Here is a 27,756-nt window from a genome sequence, read left to right on the forward strand (position 1 = left end):
TACTGGCAGCTTTCTATCCCAGTAGAGGGAGCTTACCTTTGCGCAAAACTTGGCAGCATCTTCTATGTTTATTTTACTTCATATTATCTAAGAATGTCTGGTCAACGTGTGTAAATGCTGGATTCTTAAGAAGGATGATATCAATCATAAATTTCTTCTCTTCTGCCGTCTGTCATTTTTTTTTTTTTTTACACAGTGGTCACCACTTATCAAGGCCCGGAAGCCACTCAGGGATAAGGGTTATTGCAAGTACAGTACGTTAGTGTGGAGATTTGATGAAGTGTTTACTTAAGGGGGTGGTTCATTAGGAATTTGTTAACGTTGGACTTGAAGACATCCAAGTTTTGAATAAGCAATTGTACTTGAAGAACTTTTTTTTTTCCACACTTTATTTTTTTTTTTTTCCACACTTTATTTTTTTTTTTTTTCCACACTTTATTTATTTTTTTTTTCCACACTTTATTTATTTTTTTTTTTCCACACTTTATTTATTTTTTTTTTCCACACTTTATTTATTTTTTTTCCACACTTTATTTATTTTTTTTTTCCACACTTTATTTATTTTTTTTTTCCACACTTTATTTATTTTTTTTTCCACACTTTATTTATTTTTTTTTTTCCACACTTTATTTATTTTTTTTTTCCACACTTTATTTATTTATTTTTTTCCACACTTTATTTTTTTTTTTTTTTCCACACTTTATTTATTTTTTTTTTCCACACTTTATTTATTTTTTTTTCCACACTTTATTTATTTTTTTTTCCACACTTTATTTATTTTTTTTTTTCCACACTTTATTTATTTTTTTTTTCCACACTTTATTTATTTTGTTTTTCCACACTTTATTTATTTTTTTTTTCCACACTTTATTTATTTTTTTTTTTCACACTTTATTTATTTTTTTTTTTCCACACTTTATTTATTTTTTTTTCCACACTTTATTTATTTTTTTTTCCACACTTTATTTATTTTTTTTTTTCCACACTTTATTTTTTTTTTTCCACACTTTATTTATTTTTTTTTCCACACTTTATTTATTTTTTTTTTCCACACTTTATTTATTTTTTTTTTTCCACACTTTATTTATTTTTTTTTTCCACACTTTATTTATTTATTTTTTTCCACACTTTATTTATTTATTTTTTTCCACACTTTATTTATTTTTTTTTTTCCACACTTTATTTTTCATGCATTTTATTTACCTCATATCAAAGTGGTTTAACACGTGGGCGGGTTTAGTTTTGAAAAGCTAGTGCAAGAGAGAGGTGTCACAGGTTATTGGCAATAAACTAACCCCTTTTCAAAAAAAAAAAGGTGAAGCCTGGGAGTATGAAATTATTAGAACCATACCTCAACCTCATAAAGCAGAGTTAGAATGACCCACTCTCTATTGGACTGATTGAGAATTCGATAATTTATAATATAAATGGCAAACATGTGTGTGCATGTTTGCATGTCTGCCTAAAACTTGAAAAAATGCTCAAACCCTTACAAAGTTAGTATTTTTTTTAATCGGCGTAACCCTAGAAAAATATCTAAAAAAAAAAATTTTTAAAAAAAAAAGTTGAATGACCATTTATATCATTTAATGTAATCACAAAGTAAACATGATTTTGAATGTTATCGTATAAAGGAAAGTGACTCTGATTTTTTTTTTCAGTTATTCCCCTTATGCTGACTTGAGTCGTGTGTGTGTCCATAGCAAGGAATAGGCTGTGCAAAGAAGAGGGGGTGGGGGTAAAAGTTATGTTACACTCTTGTACCGGGCAATGTTGGGTAACACTGCTAGTTTGTTATATTTTCTTCCATATTATGAATTCTGTTTAATTTTTTATACTTGAAATTTGTTTTTTTTTTCTATTTCTTAGAATCTGATTGGTGAGAAACGTCTTGCCCTGACGGAAATGCTGATTCAATTAATAGCAGAAAGAGACAAACGAGAGGACCAACTAAAAGAAAGACTTGTAAGTAACGGAACTGATTCTTCCGTTCTTTAAACAGTATTTGTTTTAATTTTTATTTGTTGTTTCTTTTTGGCTTAAAAGCTTGCTTTGTGGCTTCCTTTTGACTTCAAGTGTTGTTTCTGAAGTTTTATTTTTAAAAAAAAAAAGCAGTTAAATTCTGTTATGGAGAGACAAAAAATAATTTGATTCTATTATGAAAAACATCTAAAGGTGCTATAAGGGACACAAAATCAAAATGAATCTGGATTCGATATTGAATAACACAAAAAGCGTTGAAATACCATAAAAAAAAAACAACCCCCCAAAAAAAACAAAGTATTCCATTCAAAAAAAAAAAAAGTCTTCTTACCAAAAATATTTTTCCATCAAACACCATATTTTGTAGCAAAAAAAAAAAAAGAAATCAATAATTTCAATTTGTTTTTTTTTTTTTTTTTTTCAAGAAATTCAATGAAATCATTTGTTATATTTTTCATGTTTTTTTTATTTTTTTATTCTTTTAATTTTTTTATTTAAATTTTTTTATTCTTTTAATTTTTTTATTCTTTTAATTTTTTAATTTAAAAAAATTTTTATAAAAATTTTTTCTTTTATTTTTTATTCTTTTTTTATTTTTTAATTGTTGTTGTTTAAAAATTTTTTCTTTTATTTTTTATTCTTTTCTTTTTATTTTTTAATTTTTTCTTTTATTTTTATTTTTTTAATTTTTTATTTTAATTTTTTATTTTAATTTTTTATTTTAATTTATTTTTTAAATTTTTTAATTTTATTTGATTTTTTTCTTAATTTTATTTTTTATTTTGATTTTTTATTTTAATTTTTTATTTTAATTTTTTTATTCTTTTAATTTTTTTTATTCTTTTAATTTTTTTTATTCTTTTAATTTTTTTTATTCTTTTAATTTTTTTTATTCTTTTAATTTTTTTTATTCTTTTAATTTTTTATTTTAATTTCTTTTATTTTAATTTTTTATTCTTTTAATTTTTTTATGCTAAAAAAATTTGTTACTGATATTTAAGAAAGGGAATATAAGCATTTAGACAGGAGAAATAAAAAAATGCATTCTTTACTCTTTTTTTTATTTTAACTTTTAATTGTTATATTAAATTGTGACTTCTTTATTAGCAGTTTCCATGTGGTAAGATTTGAGTTCAACATTTTTTCTTTTCAAAAGATAATGGTATGATCTATTTAAAGTTCAAATTGGCTATTTCTATATAAATAAAACAGATGTGTGTTTGTGTGTCTACTTAACCAACAAACTTTTAAACTATTGGTCACATAACACTGAAATTAACAGGCAATAGTAACATGGTTTATAAAGAATAAAATCTTTGTTTGGATGGATGAATAACGCGTACAGAAATATGTCAGCAAGTTTAAATGCAAAATGTTCATTTCAACTTGCGGACATGTTCTTATTAGTTTTATGCATGTGCAAATTCAATCATAGCTACAATTGGTTTAATTTCAAATCTTTTATGTGTCAGGTTGGCTCAAACGGTACGGAACATGGCTAGAGTACTAAATGAGCGAACACAGATGGAACGCTAAATGTTTTTGTTTCGATTCTAACTGATGGCACCAAAGTCCTTTTTTTTTTTTAACTTTTGAAATAATTGACTAATAAATATGAAATCTGCATAAATTAAAATAACATATTTGAGCGTATTTTACAGCCAACAACATCGCGTTAATCTATGGCGAAAAAAAAAACTTGAAATATTTTATATGGATTTTTTCTAGACAAATACATTTTTGAACGAATTAAAGGAAAATTGCTTAGTTATAATATTTTAGATTCAGTCAAATACAACTTTTCTGGTTCAATATATTTTAAAATTTTCATATCAATGAAAAAAATTAGGTTTCACCAATAAGATTTGTAGTAAATTAACATTTATCATCAAAACGAAAACTTTACAATTTTTTTTATAAACTCGTTTTACATACAGGTACGTTTTGTGTCATAAATTTTTCCCTGACCATTTTGTAATATTGAATTTTCCTCCTCATTCTCTTTTATCCTGAATTTATGGTTGTGAGCCGTTATCAGACTTGTGCCACATGGTGATAAACAATGTTAAGTGCTTCTATATTATAATTACGAAAAAATATTGAATTTCAAGTAAAATAAATGCTACCTACATAATTGTCATGTTGCAAATAGTAACATATCCAACAACTATGAAAATCGATAGGTTGAAAATTATGAAAAGACATTTGTAAAATGTAGAGATTTGGTTTTAAAATCTACCGATTTAAATTGGAAAGTTAATAGGAGAGGTAATTAAGTTTTCAATTTCTTTGAAATCTTATGCCAATTTCAGAAAGTTTTGAAAATAGTTTTTAAAAAAAAAGTTATTTTTTAAAAATGTACAAATTATGTATGTTATGTTTATTTTTGTTTTCTGAATAAATTCTGTCTGCTACAGTGTTTCAACTGAGTTACTTTGCCTGTTACTTAATCATGTGACCCAATATGTCCGACCAAACATGTAACTTTATCGAACTGTTTTTAACAAATAATTTTTCTACCTTACTGTTTTTCGTAATTTTTGGATATGTTACTATTTGAAATATGACAATTATGTAGATACCATATGCTTAATTTGAAATACAATATTTTTCGTTATTATAATATAGAAGCACACACTGTTTTGTTTAATTTAGATGGTTTCAAATCAACACAAATGATTGCACACTAAAAATAAATTTTAATAAAAAATTTTTTAATTTATGGCTAATCAAATAAACATTCCATTTTTGGTTGATCTTTTCTTTATTGGGTTATATTTTTTCCCAAATCAGTTGAATTCTTGAGAAAGTCTTAAAATAAAAGCAAAATGTTAATGAATATGTAAACAATTTTTGTTTAAAATTATTAAATATGCATCCCATCAGATGGGGTAACTTAATGCATTTGCACGCAAGGGAGAAAACTCTTCACACTCAGATAAGTGAATTTGACAACAAAGGCAGCATTATCACGCGATTAGTATCACAAATAAAAACAGCAAAATTAACTTGATTACATGATATAATTTACAAAAGATTATAACAATGACATAAAATCAACAGTAGGTTCTTTGCTATGACATGTTCGAAATGGATGTTTGTTTGGAGCACAATTGCACCATGATACTTGACTTTTACATTTTAAACTTAAATGCAAGCCATATATATATATATATATATTATATATATATAAAATAATTTTATGAAATCAATGATAGGTTCTCTTTAGTGCAATGTAAACTGCAATGTATTGCAGAAAGACATGTGAAGCTTCCTCTCAGTGCATCGGTCTCCAACTAGAGCAGGCAATCAATCGATTTAATTGAAAAATGGGCAATTTTACTGCTTTCAATGACAATAAAAATATGGGAGTGTGAAACATTTGATCATCATTCAATTCTGGCCAATGTCAAGTCTTTCTTCTAATATATATATATATATATATATATATTTCCTAAAATTCAAAATGGTGTAATGGAAACATAGAAGGTATTTACAGCTTCTCTTCCAATTCTCGTATTTTAATCATGTCAAAACGCACTTTATTTCCTTTTGACGGATTGATTGTTGCTATTTTTTCTCATGATGCAATCATTGCAACATTTTTTTTTAAATTTTATTTTTATTTATTTTAAATTTTTCTATGGTATCATTGCTTATAGAAAAAATTTTTTTTAATATTCGCATGTTAGGAATCCAGTTGAGGATTGTATCTTGTTCTTTTTAAAAAAAAAAAAAAAAAAAAGGGAAAATGAATTCTTTTCTTGTGTTGACAGATTGAAATGGAGGAACAACGCTTACAAGATCAAACAGATTATTGGCTTGTCCAATACCAAAGACTGATGGACCGCAAACCTCAAGCCCTTGTCGATCAAGTTTGTATTTCAATCTTTTGTTTTTGCTGCTATCTGTTTGCAATTGCATAGAACTAGTCGTACATCTCTACAAACTGCATTTCATTCATGTGTGTGTGTACCGTTCTCATATACATATATATATATATATATATATATATATATATATAAAACTTTAGATTTAAGTATTTTCATAACTTCTTTTACTCTTTTTTTTTTTTTTAGAAATCGCCCTCAAGTTTTTTTATCAGCTAGAAATCGTTTTTCTCTTAAAATGTTCCAATTTGTATTATTTGAACTACTGTTCTCATCAATAACTGTTATTCACATAAGGTTTCAGCTGTAACCTTTTGACCTTCAAGTGTAAAAAATTTATAAATATTTTTTACATATTAACATATTGATTTTTTTTTTTTTTTTTTTTCAGACATAAAGTATGATTTAAGAAAAATAATTTTTAAATTTTTTGTGAATTCTAAAAAAAAGAATTTTTCATTTTACAAATAAAAAAAATAGCATTTTATTTCATTAAAAGTTTCTCTTAAGAAAGCACTGAATGAGCTTGTCCAGAAACGCCCCTCCTCCATGAAAAAGCAAAAAAAATAAAGAAAAATCTTTACAATTTATGTAACTGTAATGGAAAGAAAATATGCATCGAAAATCATGTAAATTATTTTAAAATAAGAAAATTAAATTTTATAGTTAAACAAGCAATGATTTCACAACACCATCTTGACAAACAATCTGAAGGAACAAGGGAAATAATTTCAAATAATTTTAATTTTTGCAAGATGTTTTGGTGACTAAGATACAGTCGACAGATCGATCTTTTAAATATATCGTTTCAAACAAAAACAATAGTATGTACTTAATTGTCGTGTCGAAAATAGTAATATATCCAAAAATTACAAAAATTCATTGAGTAGAAATTTATTTATAGTTAAAAGTAATTTTTATGCAAAATTGCATTTTTTTCTTAGACATTTTAAAGTAGACTGAAAAGGGGACATAACTCAGAACGAATATTTTAGATTACTTGTTCATGGTATACAATATTTGTTATCTATAGTGATAGACATTTTTTTTTTTTTTTACTAAAAACACAAACAGTTGTTCTACTCAATGAATTTTCGTAATTTTTTGGATATATCATTTTCGACATGACAATTAAGTATGTAATATTGTTTTTGCTTAAAACAATGTATTTTTTTTTAAATCGATTTGTCCATTGTATCTTAACAAGCACTATTTTATTTATTTTTTAATAATAGAATTTCTAAAGATCATCAGATTTTTTTTTATTTTTTATTTTTTTTAATTTTTTTAACACTGTTTTGAATATACAAGTAAACTTTTTCTTTGAAATTCCTGATTAAGTAAAATAAGTTGTGTGGGTGTAATATATTTCATGGATAACTGCCCAGATGCCAATCAGTAAATAGTATCCCTACCCACCCCCACCCGGAATCATAAGAAGAGTGATTTTATTTCCTGTTAGTATTTGGATAGAACCAAACATTTTTGCTTACTTTTTTCATTATATATATATAACAAAATCGATATTCATTTTTTTTTTTTTCATATTGTCATTTATTCATTATATGTTGTGTAATTACATTGAGCTTCTTAAATCATGATTGGTATATGTAAGAAGGAAATATAAGTGAACAAAATATATTATTTATTTATTTTTTTACTTCTAACAGGAATATTTACTTGAAATTCCTGTATTGAAGATTTTAGAACAAGCTGAAGCAAGAGATTATGTTCCATTATTTGCTCGGCATCGAATCACTTTGGAAGTTCTCTGCAACATGACAGAAGCAGACATGAGACAGGTAAAGATTTTCTTCTGTTTTCATTTTTGTTTTTTTTTTTAAATAAAATGTTTTCATTTTTGTTTTGTTTTTAAATAAAATGTTTTCATTTTTGTTTTTTTTTTAAATAAAATGTTTTCATTTTTGTTTTTTTTTTAAATAAAATGTTTTCATTTTTGTTTTTTTTTTAAATAAAATGTTTTCATTTTTGTTTTTTTTTTTAAATAAAATGTTTTCATTTTTTTTTTTTTTTTTTCTTAAATAAAATGTTTTCATTTTTTTTTTCTTAAATAAAATGTTTTCATTTTTTTTGTTTTTTTTTTCTTAAATAAAATGTTTTCATTTTTTTTCTTAAATAAAATGTTTTCATTTTTTTTCTTAAATAAAATGTTTTCATTTTTTTTTTTCTTAAATAAAATGCTTTCATTTTTTTTTTTTCTTAAATAAAATGTTTCAAGTTCTTAATTTTTGACATAAGACACCTTATTCATAGAATTTTTTTTTTCTATTCTTTCTACTTGTTGTCAAATGCTTTTTTCATAAAACTATTCGTCTGTGATACACAGGACTGCTTCTCAGCTGACTATAACATGATTGTTTTCAAGTCTAATGTAAACAAGTTCCTATTGAGCTGTCCTCTTAAATAAACAAACACCGTTTCACTATTACCAATCACGGTGTTGTATTACAGGCCATCTGACACTCATAAGCCCTTATCCTTGAGTGGTCTCTAGGCCTTGATTGGGCCAAATACCCGATAGTTTCTAATCCAAATGTGATCAACAGTCCACATTTCAATATGTGATCTACTCATTTATTCTGACAACACAGTTGATCATTTATTAGAAACCATTCGGTAGATCATCTAATTATAAAACCGAAATATTGACTGCCAAGAAAAGTGATTTGATTTTGCTGGACACAATTACACAAATTGTTAAAGATGGAAATGAAAAAGACGTTTAATTTTTCTTGTTTCAGATGGGAGTTCACGAGATTGGCGTATGCAAAGCCATCAAATTGCGTCTAGAAAAATATCTTTCAACAAAGAAAGAAGTTGAACTTGAAGATGAGCCGGTAAGGATTTTCTCAATCTTTTTGCACTGGTTGACCATCTCCAAAGAATTTCACTTGCCTCCTCTCCGTGATGGCAAAATTAGACATAAAGTTGGGGTTTTATGTAGAGAATCAAGCTCCTCACAAAAAAAAAGAGCACTCTGAGAACATATGTTCCATCATCGACAATCGTGAACAGTATTTAACATCAATCGTTATTTCATGTTAATATTTTCCAAAAGTGAAACAACCAATGAATTTTTAACAATGTTCATACAAGAGTGCTCAATATCAAAGTAGAGCAAGATATACTTTTTATTTGTTTTTACATAAGCATTATTATGTTGCTACACATTCATGAGTATGTTTTGGTCAGCCAGTAACTAGAGACCTCTCCAGATGATGCTGCTTATACAAAAGTAGTCTGTAATTGTGAAGTATACTTTTGTAAGAGCAATATCACCTGAAGAGGTGTCCAGTTACTTGAAACTGGCTGATCAAAACATGTTTATGAACATGTAGTGACATATAAATGCTTATGTAAAACAATTTAAGTGTGTGTGTATATATATATATGTGTGTGTGTGTGTGTGTATATATATATATATATATGTGTGTGTGTGTATATATATATATATATGTGTGTGTGTGTGTATATATATATATATATATATGATTTTATGTCACTTTGCAAAGCTGTTTTTAAAAGAAAAAAGTTTCAGTGAATTTTATTTTTAACTAGCAAACTACCTGTCCCAAGACAGTTTGCTAGGACTGTATGAAACAAGAATTCAAGCGAATGAATAAAAGAATGAATAAAAGAATTGGTGCATATTTAGAATTTCACTATAGATTGTATCATATCTTGCTTTTCACCGTCTGCAGAATAAAAACCGGAAGTTAAAAACAGCAGACAATCTTGACTATGACCAAATTTTGATATTGAACGGATCATTACTTGATATCTTTTTATTAAAATTTACACCTCTAATGTCAAAATGATGGATTTAATTCAGAATACCGAGATCAGTGAGGTAATGTTATCTCTTGACAATTTATGATAATCTGCTTTTGCAAACATTAGAATTTTTGTATACATTTTCTTTTCATGTGTGTTTGCAGAAGATGGTGTGTGAAGGTGCCACAGCAGGACGACCTGAACCATCAGCTCCAACAGCTCCGGAACCTGTCGTTGCTGCAGGTCCTTCCACAGAACCAATTACAGCACGAGGTTTACACTCTGAATGTTCCATTTGTCTCGACAAACAGGTGAGCCGTCTTCAACACCAAATATTTTTAAGTTTTGTTTGATTTGTTTGGAAAAACAAAAAATGATGAAAAAGGTGTTTTCTTAAAATGTTTTTATTGATGAAAATGATAATCTCATGAAGTCACGTAAAAAAAAAAAAAAAATGGTAATTTTTACTTTGAATGGAAATATACAAAATAAAATGAATCTGTATATATTAGTCACATGACCAAATAACTTCTCTATATTTCTTGTTTTTGTTTTTAAACAAAATCTTCCACTGTTGGTCGTAATAAAATCATTTATTGATTTTACAAAAAACAATAAAACTAAAATCTATAGATCACCTCCTCATAAATGTTTTTTACATTTGAAAAAAATATCTGCACGGTTAACATTTTTTTACGTAATTGGGATAACCTAACATTTTCATGGTTAAATATTTAAAGATTTATAAAGAATCGGAATCGGGGGAAAAATATTGGAATCATCCCATCACTAAAAATGATTAAACTGAATCTTAAAGCATTGATTTTTTTTTCTTTTAATCATTTCTACATTTTCATATTTTATTTTCAGTCGGACCTCATTTTCTTGACCTGCGGCCACGTTTGCTGCTGCTACGAATGTGGTATTAATCTTGACCTCTGCCCACTGTGTCGAGTAAGCATCGTTCAGAAAATCCAACTGCAGAACCCAAGCTGAGTGCAACACTTTTACCATTCGTGCAATAGGAAATAGTCTGCTGCTGCTGCCGCCACACGCTCATCATCTTGTCGCATTTCCTTTTCTGTTTATGTCTTGTTATAAATCTAAATGGGCTCTTAACCAGTATATGCACCCAACCACACATCCATACATGGATATCGAACCAGTCACTAAGCTATCAATAACGAACATTTGTTTGGATGAAAAACATTTTTCTGCTACGTGTGAATCTGTTGTTTCATATGTTCGTTCGTGGCGACGTCAAATAATTTACATTTGTTTCAGACTGTTATCTTCATCCTGGTTGATGCCGTATCCATCATGTTTCGGTTACCATTGTACTCGATGCCTTCCTTCAGATATCTGTCTCATAGTCAGTAACCTCTGAACCCGTTACATGATTCAAAACGTTCAAAATTCCATACCTTTTAGATATCCCGTATTATTGAAAGAAAAAAAAAAAAATGTAAAAGTACAGAATAGTTAACATTTGAAAACTCATAAACAACAAAAACCATAACAATTTATATTAAAGACATTAAAATGAAATTTCTCTGCCTAACAAACCATTATAACTTTGTTTCGCAAATTTCCTTTCAAAATTTATCTTTGACATTTAATAGCAGCCAAGATGTGTTGACATGTTGTGACGGCCATTATTTGTTGAGTGTTAAAGACGTATTAAGCATAAAAATTTGGATAGATTGGTAGAGAATTTTATTCAAATGCGTTTGATATAATTTTTTTAGTTATAATGTTAACTATTCTGTACTTTTACCAAATATCTTTTATACAGCATGAAATATAAAGATCTCCTCCACATTTGAAATGAACATCATTGATTCATTTTATATGAATCGGATGATTATTGTTGTCATTTGTATCCCCAATATCTTTTCAGTTATAATTCTTTCTAGAAAGATACCGCATATTTATGAGAGGGACCACATGAAAGTCACCACTATTCCTAAGTGAAAGTTATTATGAAACGAACTGGATTCGAACTTGGTACGCACAGGTTGTCAGTCCATAGCAACCGTCACCTCCCCGTCATTTTAGTTTAGAGGCAAATCTCAGTCGGTAGGCTGATCTCTACCAATTTATTTTTAAAAAATAAAAAAAAATCTAATAGGAAAGATGTCGGCACAGAATTGTTTCTTGTTGGAAACTGAGAAACCATTGTTACATTTGTGTCGAGTCATAAACAGAAACCATTTCTGAAGACGGATGAGAAACAATGATGTGATTGTGAAGGGGACATTCTGCTCGGATAAAATATTCAACTTATAAATAGAATGAGATGACTTACGTGGAATTACTCAGGTATCAAATATATTGAATATAAACTCATGTATTGGGTAAAAGTGCAGAATTGTTAACATTTTTTTCTTCTGTAAAATCCTTTGTCTTGACATTCTACCATTAATGGCGGATGTGGCCGCCATTAAAACGTTAAGTATCAAGGAGATATAGTTTTTTTTTTTTCTAATGTAAAATTTTGATATAAAAACTATTATATAAACGTTAAAACAGCTAGTTAGGTAGGGAATTACATTCTAATGCATTTTATAAAAATTATAAATAATTTTTTTTTTTGTTTACAAGTTATCAAGTGTTAAAATTTTTTTTTTTAAGTATTTGAGATTTATACAAAAAAAACTTAACTCCTATTAAATATCTTTAAAAAAAAAAAACGTGACATTTGGAATGTGAGCAATTTAACTAAGTGAATTAAATAGCATTTGAAATTTCCAGGTAATTATGAAAAAAAATTTTTTTTAAGCACCTGAAGATGACTAAAGTGTCCAATGAACGAAACATTTTGATAATGACAGCAATCAAGATGAAACAAATAACAAAAGATCCTTTCAAAAATGCCATCAAAATGTACATCTTGGCTTCCATAAGTCTCAGTTCTTTTGAACTCTACAGTAAGTATGAGCCAGATCTTTATATATATATATATATATTTAAAAAAGAAACAAGAATTTTTTTATTTGTCGATAGCTTCAAAATCTTTTTGAACAATTTTAGAGTCCATAGCGAATAGTTTTTCAATTTGATAAATTTTATATTTTACTTAATAAAAAAAGGAAAAAGTTTTTAGTACTTGTACAAAGAAAGGCAACAGATGAATTTCTTTTTGAAAAATGTCCTTTTACGCAAAACCATCTTGCTTAGTTGTTATGTAATAAATATATCCCAAAGTTACGAAAATTTGAAGAGAACAATTGTTGTGTTTTTAGTAAAAAAAAAAAAAGTCTATCGCTATCACCTGAACATATTGATCAGCATTACGATGTAATCTAAAATGTGCTTTTCGAGTTATGTCCCCGGTTTCTGCAATCTTCACCGTCTACTCAAACATGCAATTTTTCTCAATTTTCCATAACAATTACTTTTAACTATAAATAACTTTGTATTTGAATTTTTATAATTTTTGGGTATATTTTCCACATGACAAGTAAGTAATATTGTTTTTGATTTAAAAAATCGATCTGTCAACTCTTTTTGTACAAGCACTGAATATTTTTTTTAACCTTGTTACAATTTTTTCTGGTTATCATAAAACATTTGAATAAATAAAAAAAAAAAAAAAAAACTTATTTTTCTGACATTTTTTCATATGTTGATTATCTCCCCTTAAAATTAATTTTGCAGAAAGAAAAATTAAAAAATGCTTATTGTTATTAAAAATATTAAAAAAAGCAAAAAATACAGAAAAATCTTTGTACATACTTGTCACGAAATTAAAATTTCATATTCCGAAACTCGCGTATATTGATCAAGTAGTTTGTCTTTTTAATTAAAAGAATCAAATCTTATGATTTTTAGCGATTAAAGTTTTAATTATTTTGAATACAAACAAAATCTTTGTAGTCCAATTGAATTATCGCTTTTAAATATTGGCAAAATTTAAAACAGTGTAGCCTCTCCCAATCTCCTCCTTGCTTCCCCATCTCTATCTTCTTTATGAAAAAATAAAATAGTTGATCAATTTACATGATTTTTGGAATATGGCATCTTCATTCCATGATGAGTATGTAGATCATAAAGATTCTTCTGCGATTTAGTTTTTTTTTTTTTTTTTAAATAAATGGAATTCTAAATACCCCCCCCCCCCAAAAAAAAAAAAAATATATATATCAATTAGAAATTTACTCTACAGTTCCCATTTCTGATGTCATTCTCACATTTAGGCTGATGTGACCTCTGACCTTTAGGTGCATCTTGTCGAACTTGAGAAATTAACGGAATTTTCTTTACTCCATAAAGTAATTCTTAATCATATTCTTTGAATCGCCTGTATTGAGGATTGAACCATTAAACTTAAAAAAGAAAAAATCCAAAAGATGTATATATTTAAAAACTTAACATTTTCTATTTGTTTTTATTTCCCCAATTTTTAAAGTTTTGACACTTGAACATTTTTTTTTTTTTTTTCAACACTGCCTTACGACATTTCTTTGCTTTAGCAACAACAAAATTCTTTTAAATATTGAATCATGGTTTATCTGTTTTAAAAGAATGTCATTTAATCTTATTTGTTGGTGAAATATATTTAAGCATATTATTGTACAGCTTATTATACATACATAATATATACAATAATAACAAATATATATACATACACTGTATGTTATAATTATTATAAAATTGAAATCTGACGTAGCAATTGCCATTAAAGTATTTGCTGTAGACACAAAAGTTCCTCTGCGAACATTTGTCGTCTCTGCCATATTCATTATCCATCGTTGGGCAACAATACCGTCCTATCTATCAAACGGATCACACTTCTGTCATCTTTGTATATGCGAAACAGTTGAAGATAAAATTGTTTTAAAGTTGTTTTAAATAAAAATAAAATTTATTCCTGCATTTTTCACCTGGAAATTCTTTTTTTTATTAACATGAGTATCATTTGAAAAAAAAATTTGGAAATAAGGTGATTGTGTAGAATTTAAAAAAAAATAAATAAATAAAAAAATCAATAAATAATTGTTACCAAAGACAAAAGTTTTCTACTTACTTGTCTAATTTTTGCATTGTTTTCAAGTATTTTAAATCGCTTTTATTTAGATTTTTTTTTTTTGTTGTTGTTGCATTCATAACCTTGTAAACCTGATGGACCAAAGATGATTTCAATGTATTTTACTCAACTTGTTGTAGATTTAACAACTCTAAAATTCAAAATTAAACATTGAAAGCCATGTTTTATTTCAGAAGAGTTTCCAATGAGCTTTGTTATTGTTTAAGATATATCAGGTCTCATAGCTGTCATGAAATATGACTTTCTATTATCTATCAATATAGTTTATTGTTAATTAGATTCTAGGCCTACAACCTTTTGAATGAAAAGCCACATTTAATTTTAGAAGAGTTTTCATTGGATAGCTAATCTATATAACTCTTGGAAATGAAAACGTTTTTTGTGGGTAGCTGATCTGTATAAGTTTTGGACTTTAAAATTTTGCAAGGAAAAAAAAAAAAAGAAAGATGTTTCTCATACAGTCATAAAAAAGTTGTGTAAGAATTCTAAAAGATCCAATATTTTTATAGAGCAATTGTGGTTTCTGATTGGTTGCTAGCAGAATGTGGCTCCATTTGATTGGCCAGTTCTTATCACCAGTGTCTAGAAGTAGAATCTTTCAATTTTTTTAAATCATACTCATTATATTGATGGTGTAGGGTTGATTTTGCTACTTGAGTTGCTTAGAGATCTGAGTAGAAAATACCAGCCAAGAATCCATTCTTGACAATCTTGCCTAGTACCTGTCTAAGGTTCACCCTCCCAGGCCTTACACTTGCCCCATCTGAAAGCTGGGTGGTATCAGGCTTGTTGCCTGATACACCCCTACTGGGGAATGCCGGCAGGGATGCTCAGGCAATTTTTGATAGGCCAGAGTGCTCCTCCTTAAAGGGCATTGGTTTAACATCTAAACTTTCTGACCTTGTGTCGCATCATGCTGAGGTGGGCAGCATATAAATATCTACCATTTCATTGCAATAAAAAAAAATATTGCAACAAAAAAAATACAGCTAATACATTTCACCAACCGAAAAGGTCATTTTAAATAGATTTTCATATCAAATAAAATCCAGATTTACAATGCTGCGATGAAAATTTCAGCAAATTTGCTAAACCGCAACGTGATTTTATTGTAAGAAAACAAAATTCTGCATCGCCATTAAAACTTTTTTTTTTATATTATTACATGAAGTAATTTTTTGAAGTAATATCTATCGAGAAATACACACTTTAAATATTTATGTATACACGTTTTTCGGGCTTGCGTCTTGTTGATGTAAAAAGCTAAACTTTGTGATGACCTGAAAAAGGCGGAACGATGTCCGATGTTTGTTTGGTACCTCGTTTCGTTTTCCATTTCACATCAACAAAACATAAGAAAACGTGTTCTTCATTATTCAATGGATATTTTAAGTATCTTTCAATACAAAGTATTTCTCAGATTTTAACTCTAAAAGATTCCTCGTGATAATATATGACGAGATCCCTGGCGACACCAGATGATCTTGTTTTTCAAATAGAGGAAGAGAAGATGGGAGAGGATGAGGTATGGTTAGGGGGGGACCATGCTGACACTTGGTCAAAGAAAAACAGATGTTTATGAGATTCCTGTCCACCAGAGAAGAAATAGTAAATATTTCAATGAGAAAAAAAAATATAAATAAATATGATGATAGATAATAGTTGTTCTTAAGCGGTTTTAATTTCCATTTTGTACTTATGTAGCGATAGGAAGAGGCAAAAATGTCCAGAAGAAATAAAATATTTCAATGGGAAATAAATAGTTATCGCTTATCACATCAGTGCCGGGGTGGGGTTTTTAAGAGAAAAACAAACGAGAATTGTTCCTCTATCATGGCTGTTATACATCTATCAACAACGGAAAGGTTGTTTTTAAAATCTCTGTTGAGCGAGATGAAGAATGGGAGTCAAGAGTAGGGGTCACCGCCAGGCATTGTTCGACCTGGGGTGACTAATCATGCTTAATTGGTAATAAGTAAAAACGTCAGTGCAGGTGGGGGTTGAGGTCTGGTAGAGATAAGCTCTAAGAGAAAAGAAAGAATAACTCCAGAAAGGTGGAAGGGGAATTTCTGATTTGATAAAAACGACTGTTTTTTTTTTGAGTTAGAGTCCTTTTATTGGCTAGCATCGAGGCGTCCACATCGCTCTCACCCCGCATAAGAGCTAAGTTGAAAAGCTCTTGTTCTTAGCTGGGAAATTAATTAGAGGAGCTTAAGTTATACAACCTGCATCATGAAGCTCAGATCAAAGAACTCAACTTTAAACAAGTGTAGAACGATTTATGAATAAGGGTTTTTACGAAAATGAACCAGAGTTTTTCTTTCTTTCTCGATTGCCGGCCTGAATGAAGATGCAGTTTATTTCAGATATGCCCTGAAGCCAGATGATGAAAGAGATGGACTGGATCCAGCACGAAGCCAGAGTGACGGCCGAAATCGACAATGTTGCCACACGGACTTAGGGTCATGCACATTTCGTGTGCCCTGAGCAGCAGAAAGATATTTTCCAGTGACCAGTGAGAGTCTGGTCACCCTTGAGGGGTCCACCACTAGACAAGTAAGAATGTAGCCCTGCTGGGTTGCATCTATGGTCCTGTGAGCTGGGAACGATGAACACGGCCAAGAGTACATCACAAGTATGCTTCCGTGAACCAGGATAGCGACAGATGCAGCCTGGCCCTCGGACAACAGAGGGTGTTAGGGTTATGATATTTAATAAAAAAATTTGTAAATAGCTACACAGAATTTTGTTTTCTTGCAATAAAGTCACGCCACAATTTAATAATTTTACCAAAATCTAAATGAAAACGCTTTCAAACCAAAAAAAAAAAAAAATTGTGCAGTTAAGTAGGAAAGTAATTTTTATTGGCTTTGGTAACAGTTATTGAATTTTTTTTTTTTTTTAAACACTCCTTTTTATGTTGAAAATTCTACACAATTGCCATAATGTGTAGCATGTTGCGTTGCTACATTTCAGTTTTTTTTCTGTTTTCAGTAAGGAAAAATGTTTCTAGACTGAGACAATTTAAATTTTTGTCCCAATCCAGAGTGACTTTCCTCACATTAAAAACAAACGTCTTTAAGTCTGTTCTCGTGGGGAGGCAAGTGAACAGGGATTTGTTTTCAAAATTAAGATTTCCCCATCTTTTTATCGCTATAAATTTCCCCATCTTTTTATCATATTCTATAAATTACCCCATCTTTTTATCTTTATAAATTACAAAGCAAAAATTATTTGCATCAAATCTTAAACCTTGCTGATTCTTAAGATAGTCGACAGATCAATTTTTTTTTAAATATGCCATTTTAAACAAAAACTATTTGTCATGTCGAAAATATAAATGTTGAAAAATATTGAAGATTGCGAACACAGGAGACATGCTTATGTTCCTTTTTGAGACTTTAGACTTTTTTTTTTTTTTACTGTTAGTTGTTCTATTAGAATTTTTGTAACTTTTGGATATGTTACTATTTTCAATTAAGTACTTCAAGCTACACATTAAAAAAAAAAAAAAAAAAAAAAATCAACCTGTCAACTTACAAGCCCCCTGTTTTGTGTTAATATTCTCGTCATTTTTTTTTTTTTTTTTTTTTGAGAAGTTTTCAGCTTAAAATATTCGGGTATTTTATTTAATACTAGCCTTGGTGTTTGTAGGTGTGGATGGGGGGAGTGGTAGTAGGCAGGCAAGCTCAAACCCGTGATGCGAAGGCGGAAAAGAAGTGAAAGAAAATCTGACGTCTTACCCCTACTCCATGATGCAACCGGAAGTGTAAAGCGTTCAAATTTAGCGTAGTAAATCAACAAGATGATTTGTAGAAATGGTGTTGCTTTTAAACCTCCCACGAAGGCCGTTTTTAATGTGGGGGGGGGGGAAGTAGCTCTCCAAAAATGGGGGGCACTCTGGCAGTATCCAAATAAATAGTAATTGTCTCAGTATGAAGGTTTTCCTTACAATGACCAACGACCAATTACAGAACAGATATTACTCAGGCAAAGGACAGGAGTTGGCGGTTGTGTTCGATTGTAACCAGATGGAGCACCGGGCAATGCCGAATAGTGTTTGCTGTTGGGTCAAGAAGCGATCGGTTTTCTGGGTGGTTTTTTTGACATGCGTTCAGGAAATTTCACATTGTTGGATGTAAGTGATGATAATGATGATGAAAAAAAAAAAAAAGAAATCCGTGTTCTTAACAGATAATCAAAATGATCCCTCCCCCCCTCCTCAACAAGCCGGATTGTTGAAAAAATTGCCACTTGAGTTTTATTTGAGGGACCACCAGAGAATAAAGTAAAGTAGGTAAACTGTCGAGTGGCTTTAATTATTGGATTGACCGTAAAATCACTTTGGAAAGAGGGTTTGATTTGCTTATCCTACCATCTCAATATGGTCTTTGGGAAACCCTTCCCACGAGTGATGGTAAAGGGTACAGAGAGGGAGAGAGAGACAAATAGAGACAGAAAGAAAGACAAAGCCCCAAATAGAAAGGGGACACAAACGAAAAGTTATAGATATAATAAAAAGGCGTGTTTTTTGGCCAGAATTAATTTGTGAGGAGAGTTCATTGACACTGATATCTGACGGCCGAAAAATATTAATTTAAGCCATTATAATCCTGCATTTTTTTTTTTTTTTTAACAGTCATCGCCACTTATCAAGGTCAAGAGGCTACTCGAGGATAAGGGTTAAAGAGTGTACAATAGAAATTGGACAATATAGTAATCATTAATAATGGAAATTCGGTAAATTTGTTAACTTATATGGAACGGCTCATCAAGAACTTGTTTACATTAGACTTGAAGACAACCATATCGTAGTCAGCTGGAAAGCAGAAAAACGGAAGATAATTCCACAGGCGTGCAGTTCTAAGAAAGAAGTTTTGTTCATGGAATCTACGTTTAGGTTTAGGCACAGATAAAGCGTGGGGGAAATTATTGATAGTGGTTTCTGCTAGACGGGTGCTTCTTTTTCTCCTCAACTTCCAACATCAGATGACCAGCCGAAGGATCCTTGTGGTAGGGTTACTGATCAGCCATCATGAGAGAAGAACTGCCACATAAACTAAGGGTTATGCACGAATTACGTGTTCGGATAGAAAAGCAATGAGCTCCACCAACCAGCAAGCGTCTGGCATAGATATCAAGGTCCTAACCACTAGACGAAGAAAAGATGAAGACAAAGATAAAAACTAGACGATCAAACCACAAAAAGGAGTTATGAATAAGTCTTTGCCAATTTAAAGACTTTTAATTCACGAGTGGGAGTGTTAACGGCTCCCACAAGCTTTTGAAAAGTTTGGAAAAAGATTAAAAGCCATTGGAAACTTGAAGGGTCCAGACGCAAAGTTATTGAATTTTATTTGACAAGTTTTTTTTTATTTTATTTTTATTTTTAAAAATGCAACCCCGAGCCGTTGGGAGTGGGGTTACCTTTAAGGTGCAGCCCAACTCTGTTCCCGGCGACAGACGATGCACCCCATAGGATTATACGATTAGTTTCGCTTTATTTATACAAAAAAGACAAACACTCGAAACAAAAGAATTTTTTGGAACTCAATCAAAAAAAGATAGAGATGATATCCGTTTGCGACTCTGAGATATTACGATCCAGGAAGTATAAGAAACTTCTCCTGGAATCTAACCGACGCAAGAACCCCGATGCAAAAAGCCTTTCGTGGACATACACAAACGCGTTCACGCCCATTTTGCCTTTTATATATTAGACTAGTGGGGGTGCCCGGCATTGCCCAGGTGTTTGTCAGTGTGTGTGTGTGTGTGTAAAGGGAGGAGGAAAAAAAGTTTTGGTAGGCAGGTTTGAACCCGAAGCCTTGAGGCAAAGTCAGAAAAGAAAACGTGACATGTTACCGCTACGCTAAGAAGGCAGAGGAAGTGCGAATGGTTGAAATTAAACGGTTAAAAAAGACAGGTGCTTAAACGAACGTCTAGGTCAAACATTATGCCATAGAGAAATGAAATCACTCAGGGCTAATTAAGCTTTACGCCTTCTGCATATTTGTTTGTTTCTCAAGATGTTGGGGAAAACCAGCTCCCCATAAAAGGGGAGTGTCCAAATGAATAGCAATCGTCTGATATGAGGGGTTTCCCCTAGATTTATCAAAGCTGATTGCTTAATGGACGTGCCGGCACAAAAGGCCGAGAACACGCCTTCGCTTTTATAGTTTTGCTTTTATATACGAAAATATGAACAAACAGGTGAGAGGAAGAAATAGCGCAAATTTTGTAACATAAAAGTCGCTCAAATAAAAGATAGCGACAACCTCCTTTCTTAAATTGACTCTAGGGAGTATATAAAAATTGTAAGAAATGGTACCCCTCCCCCGGAAAAAACCTTTGCCGGACATACAAAAAAGTGCAGACACACAAACATACATTTTCGCTTTTATGTTATAGATTTATTATTTTTCGTTAAATTCTCATGATTAATTCATAAAAGTAATTTGCAAAATTTTGTTACACTGAAGAATTTTGTTTCCCTGATGCTGTACATCTGGTAATTTGGGAAGTATAGAATTGTTCCCCTTTGTTATCTTAAACGTCCATTCAGAACCAGACTTGTAGTCAGTCAATAATCTTTTATCTTTAACAAATTCCAATCCCTCCTAGGTATGAAATGAAACTGTACCCAAAGATATGCAACTTTATTTTACATCATAAATATGAACAAATATTTGAAGCATTAATACCTTCACTAAAACAACTCGCGAGTCTACATCATAAATAATCCTTCAAAGCTTTGATGCAATTTGTTTTTTTAGAGTTACTTTCCTTGCTAAATTTTCAGGAAGAAAAAAAAACTTAAATTAAAGGGAAATAACTCAAATAAGTATGAAAAAGTCATTCAGCTAAAGACAAATTCAATGTTTCTGTTAGATTTAAAAAAAAAAAAAATTTCAAAATCTCCAAGTCTTGTCTCGGTTGAAATAGTCTAACATGAATCTGCGTTTTTGCAAAGTTAAGATTTTTAATGCTGACAGAAGCAAAACACAAGCAAATCAAATAAATGGTATTCTCACATGCACAAATGGTAAAATGCCAATTTAGCATGGAGTACATTTGGCATGTTTATAATTTGCTGAGCAGGGGTTCAATCTCCCACAGAGTCATATTAAAAACTCAGAAAATGGTACCTGGTGCCTCCTTGTTAAACAGTCAAGATTAACAGGTTGTGTCCTTCTCTACAGCACAGTGTAGTAGTCTATGAAAAGAAAGCTTTTGAGATCCCCCTCAACTAAGTACTGGGGCTGCTGTATTGCCATTTGCTGAATGGATTCTGGACCATGCAGTAGTTTCTGGTGGCGCCTCTCAATGGGTAGTGGGTAATTGTTATGGCTTTACCTTATCATGTGCTCAAAAAAAAAAAAAAAAAAATGAACAAACCTAGAACCCCATCTTCCAGTGTATACTCCTACTACCATATCTCCTTCTCCAACATCAGGGGTCTACGTTTCAAAAAAAAAGATAGAGAGGTTGAAACCCAATTACAGGAGACGAAACTGGACATATTCTTCCTAAGCAAACCAAGCATAGGACCGACCACTTCCGTAGATGAGTTCATAATTACAGAATACTCTAACTTAACATCGAAATCTGACCCCCAAGATCACCACGGGCATGGAATATGTGCCTACATTAAAGATGGCTTTACGTGTGGTAGGGATATCTCCAAAGAAGACCCTAATCTACCTTATATGTGCTTCCGGGTTGCACTTGCCCACACCATCACATTTATATTTGCCCTCTATCGCCCCCACAAGAGCAGGGTTACTATCCTTAAGAGTATATGAGAAAATTGACCTCATCCTGTCTGCTCATCCTTCAGCTAACATTCACATTTGCGGTGACTTCAATGACTATAATGTAGAAAGGCTGGCCCACTCAAATAAGACAGATGATGAGGGAAGGTTCTGTCATGATTTTGCCATTGCCTATGACCTCACTCAGATTGTTCACGAACCTACGCGTGTGCTCGATACTACCGGTCAGTATGCAAGCCTTCTAGACCTTTGTCTCACAACTTCTCCTGAGCTATGTTCATGTTCCATTCTATCTCCTCTGGGATCCTCCGACCACTCCGTTGTATCAGTTGAGATAAAAATTAAATGTAATAAGTCTTCAGACATACCTCTCCACCATACTGTATACCGATACTCTATGGCAGACTGGGATATCTTCCGTACATTTATATCTGATCTACCCCTGCATTCCATGTTTAAAAAAGATGTGTGCTCCATAGTATCAGACCTGACTGAATGGTTAATTGTAGGCATAGACCGATTCATACCATCCAAAAAATTCCAACAAAAACCTAAAAGCCAGCCATGGTTCTCCCCAGAATGTGCTGCTGCCATTGCGCACAGAAATCACTTTTTCCATAGCTACCAACGTAATAGATGTACTGAAACTAAAGCTGCTTTCAGGAATGCCAGCAACCACTGTAAAAGAGTAATAAAAAATGCAAGAGAGCTATATGCTCAGTCCGTTAAATCTAAAGTAGCTGAGCAGCGGCTTGGTTCCCACCAGTTTTGGCAAATAGCAAACAGGATCTTGAACAGATGTGTGCGTTCTATCCCAACTATCATCAATGGACCTGAAGTCATCTCGGCAGCATCAGACAAGGCCAAACTATTTGCCAAGAACTTTGCAGCTAATTCTACCCTATGCGACAATGACCATCAACTCCTGGTATTTCCTCCTATAACAGACAACACGTTATGCAACATACAAATATCTGTGCGGGAGGTTGCCAAACTAATCAAGAACCTTGATTCCAGTAAAGCAACTGGCCCTGACAGCATTCCAATTATAGTGTTGAAAAAGCTTCGACCAGAACTTGCCCCCATACTTACACAACTGTTTAAGCATTGCCTTAAGGAGAAGTGCTTTCCAACATCCTGGAAAACCTCATCAGTATGCCCTGTATTTAAGAATTCAGGTGAAAAGTCATCTCCCTCTCAATATAGACCAATAAGTCTCCTGTGTGTCATGAGTAAGCTGCTGGAATCCATATTAAATAGAGAAATAGTCAACCACTTCAGCAGAAATAACGTTCTTAGTGACACGCAATATGGTTTCCATTATGCTAGATCTACAGCAGATGTGCTAACGGTTATATCTCATAGGATTAGCGAATCTCTTGACAAAGGCTTCCTTTCTAGGGCAATTGCTCTTGACATATCAAAGGCCTTCGATAAGGTATGGCATTAGGGCCTACTTGACAAGATTTCCAGCTAGAGTATAACTGGAAATGTTTTCTCAATTATTAAATCATTTCTCTCTGATAGGCTCATAAGAGTAGTGGTTGATGGGCAGAAATCAGAGGCCCAGAGTATTAATGCTGAAGTCCCTTAGGGGTCCATCCTGGGCCCAACTCTCTCCCGATCTACATCAATAATTTCTCAAAACATATACTTAAATCATTCATTGTCATCTATTCCGGGCCTTGATAAGTGGTGACCACCGTGTAAAAAAAAAAAAAAAAAATCCATGCCAATACATCAAAGATTGTAAATGACAAAGTTCTGATTCTCTTTCCTCTGATCTTGAGCGCGTGGTACAGTGGGGGAAGAGGTGGCTGATTACTTTTAATGAATCTAAAACCAAGCTCCTATCTTTACATCATCAACGCTCTGAACCACACCTGGCATCAATTGAAATGGATGGCTCTTGTCTTGGGGAGGCTCCATGTTTTCACAAGCTTCTGGGTTTGACCTTCACTCCTGATCTGAAATGGAACACGTACATCAAGTCTGTTGCCAAGGTCGCTGGGAAAATGGTGGGATCCTTCTACCGCTCCAGAAGATACCTCACTACTGATGCAATTCTCTATCTGTATAAAAGCCAAGCACATCCAAGGATGGATTACTGCTGCCACATCTGGGCAGGAGCTACTAAAATAGCCTATCCTGCCTTGACAGAGTACAAAATAGACTTTGTGGCTTAGTGAGGGATGCCCTTTTCTCTTCCCTGCAACCTCTCTCCCACAGAAAAGACATTGCGAGCCTGTCTGTTTTATCGTTATTTCCATGGCAAGTGCTTATCCAAGCTCCAATCTCTGGTCCCCCCTCACCAATCTTTCACGAAAAACACCCGTCTAGCTGAAACTACTGTCATTAATTTTCCTCCCCACTCTTTATCTGTGCCTAAATCAAAATGTAGATTCCATGAACAAAACTTTTTTCTTAGAAGTGCACACCTGTGGAACTCTCTTCTGTTTGCCTGTTTCCCACCTGACTACAACTTGGATGTCTACAAGTCCAACATAAACAAATTCCTGATGAATCGCCCCCTTTAGTAAGAGACTTTATCAAATCTCGATTACTACGATACTATCCCATTGATTACTGTACATGCAATAACCCTTATCCCCGAGTGGCTTCCGGCCTTGGTAAGTGGTGACCTGCATGTAAAAAAAAAAAACCCAAAAAACTATGCTTGATCACTTTACATTTACCAACCACCAACATCAAATTTAATGTCAAGAATTATTGTGATCGGGCAGCAAATTAATTTTCTAATGAGATTTTACAGTGAACATCTATTAATTTAGTAGTTCTTCTCTTTTTGTTTGATAAAAAAAAACAATTTTTTTTTTTAATTACCTGCAATTGTATTTAATATAAATTTTATGGTTTAAAAGAACACACATAAAAAAAACTTCTTTTTAACATTTATTAAAACAAAAGTTTTTTTTTTTTTTACATGTTTTGAACTTTTTTGAACTCTCACAGTACGGGGACACACCCAGTGAACCAAGTGCAAGAGAGATTCAAACAATTTCACTTAAAGAATCTTAAAAAGATTTTTTGATGAGAATATTTGAGTTAACAGGTGAATGTTTAGCATCCGGAAGGATGCACCATTTTCAATTTGAACATATTGATAAAATTTTTTTTAATTTTTTAAAAAAATAAAAAAAAATTTTTTTTAAATTAAAAAAAAAAAAAAAAATTCCAAGTAAAAATTTTCCAATATACTTACGTATCATACAAAAATAAGTATTTTAAGTAAAAATTAGGATGAATTATCACATAGAAGTAAAAATTAAGTAAAAGTTTAATTAAAAATAAAAATTAGTTTTATCCAATTCTGCCAATCCGTCATTTCATTGTTTCAAAAAATCAAATATATAACAAAAATGTTACCAAAGGCAAGATAGGTTCCTTTCCTACATACCTGCAAAATTTAAAAGAAAATTTTTTTAATTTTGACTCATTTTGAAGCGTTTCACAAGTAGTGCTGAATGCTTAAGTTAAAATGACATGAGGTGGTCATCTTTGGAGTCTTGATAATCACTCAAAAATCGAAAATTAAAACAAAATACAGATAGAAATCCATTAAATAAATGTCATGGTGACATTAATCCAAACAGACAGAAGAATACCATCTTGCCTTTGGTAACATTCATTTGTTATTTATTATTGTTTTTTTCATGCATTTTTCTTTTTGCTTTGTTGTCTATCTTAATAATTTTCCTTCCTCATTTTTAAATAATTTGCTTCTAATGTTGAAAAAGTTGCCGCCTTTGTTGCAAAAACTGTGTTACAGACAAATGTTTTGTATCGTTACTAACGATGACCTTGTTTGGAAGGGGATTTTTTTTTTTATGTCATTAAAAAGAAATTTTTTGTTTTTAATCAGAAATGTTTGGAAAATTAAATTACTGGAATCCTGTTCCTAATTAAAAATGACAAAATCTGTTCTTATTCAACATTTTTTTTTTTTTTTTTTTTTTTTATTGACCAATTTATTAACTTACTAGCCGGTTGCCGGCCGTACAATACGCATTAATATTTCATTTTAATTAATATTTCATTTTAATTAATATTTCATTTTACTTAATATTTCATTTTAATTAATATTTCATTTTAATTAATATTTCATTTTACTTAATATTTCATTTTAATTAATATTTCATTTTAATTAATATTTCATTTTAATTAATACAAAAAACTGAGACATGTGCATGCGAGTATTATGTTTTTTATAAACAGTTCATTTCTTTGAAGTAAAAAAAAAAAAAGTACTCGAGCTGTGATCGAAACCAAAGCCTAAAGACAGTAAGTCAAGTATGATAGCCATTCAACTTGACACGATCTTTAAAAAGTGTTTTCAAACCTACTTATTCTTAACATAAAGAAGGGGTCATGTTTCACTGCCATGAATGCGCAATTGTGAAACAGTTGACAAACCGATAAAAATCTGATGCCTCCCCCCCAAGTACTAATTTTAACCTATTAGCAGCCGTTTTTTCCAGATAAAAACCAATTAAAAAGCTTTCTACATGTCTGAATATCCTATGTACCAAATTTCAAGTCTGTAGACCAAAAATCCGTTGAGTATGTAGGTTGAGAAGCGTCCTCTCACACACACATTCTCACTTTTATAAATGTATAGATTAACGCTGCATACGCGTTAACTTTCGTTAACAATCATGCTGTTAACAATCTGCAGTTATATAACAGATAAACTATTTGTCGTTATCAAGGTGTTAGTTTTTGCAGAGTGGTGTTGCTATCTTTCACATATAACGTTTGGTATTCGCGAACGATCACTCGTCTGATACTGACACGTTCAGTATTGCTTAACTTTAAGAAATCAACAAAAACAGCAGGTGTGTCGATGGGAGGATGCCACATCCAAAATCTCATCGATACAAGACATTAACACACTTTCACGTTTATAGGTTATCACCCTTCACCCCTTTTTTAAAGATGGTATCACCCGATAAAAAAAAATATTTTTTTTAATTTTATCTGATGATACTGCTATGGTGAACGTAAAACTAGAACTAATATTTTCTTGATCTTCGAGCTAGGATCAAAGTGTTGTATCTGTTGCGTCCAAAGATAGTCCAATAACATTGTGGGGGCAGCATTCACGCTGAACATCTATAGAATTAACATGTCAAACTCATACAAGGGTTTTAGAGACAAACTCCCATTATCCCATTAGAGATATTTTGAAACTACCTTTTAAAAAAAAAAAGTATGTTTTGTTTGAACAAAGCCGACACAATAATAT

At 31.1% G+C, this 27,756-nt stretch overlaps 2 protein-coding genes across 3 annotated transcripts in view; one reads left to right on the forward strand and one right to left on the reverse strand.

The window, feature by feature from the left end:
* LOC145291920 (E3 ubiquitin-protein ligase LRSAM1-like) overlaps positions 1-11,239 on the forward strand; it is a 56,985-nt gene extending 45,746 nt beyond the window's left edge. The window contains exons 13-18 of the mRNA XM_080137769.1: positions 1,870-1,965; positions 5,760-5,858; positions 7,544-7,675; positions 8,636-8,731; positions 9,833-9,979; positions 10,539-11,239. Coding sequence (XP_079993895.1) covers positions 1,870-1,965; positions 5,760-5,858; positions 7,544-7,675; positions 8,636-8,731; positions 9,833-9,979; positions 10,539-10,664 — 696 coding nt within the window. The 3' untranslated portion in view covers positions 10,665-11,239. The remainder of the gene's footprint in view (positions 1-1,869; positions 1,966-5,759; positions 5,859-7,543; positions 7,676-8,635; positions 8,732-9,832; positions 9,980-10,538) is intronic.
* LOC145291922 (SKA complex subunit 1-like) overlaps positions 1-27,756 on the reverse strand; it is a 90,667-nt gene that overhangs the window by 27,454 nt on the left and 35,457 nt on the right. Inside the window, exon 7 of one of the 2 annotated variants that reach the window (XM_080137773.1) lies at positions 25,848-25,908. The exons of the other annotated variant lie outside the window; for it this stretch is intronic. The gene's annotated coding sequence lies outside the window, so the exon portion shown is untranslated. Of the gene's footprint in view, positions 1-25,847; positions 25,909-27,756 lie in introns of those variants that run through there. 2 annotated transcript variants of the gene reach the window in all.

Source organism: Euprymna scolopes, chromosome 13, assembly GCF_053919585.1.
Source record: "Euprymna scolopes isolate OS-2025 chromosome 13, ASM5391958v1, whole genome shotgun sequence".
NCBI lineage: Eukaryota > Metazoa > Mollusca > Cephalopoda > Sepiida > Sepiolidae > Euprymna > Euprymna scolopes.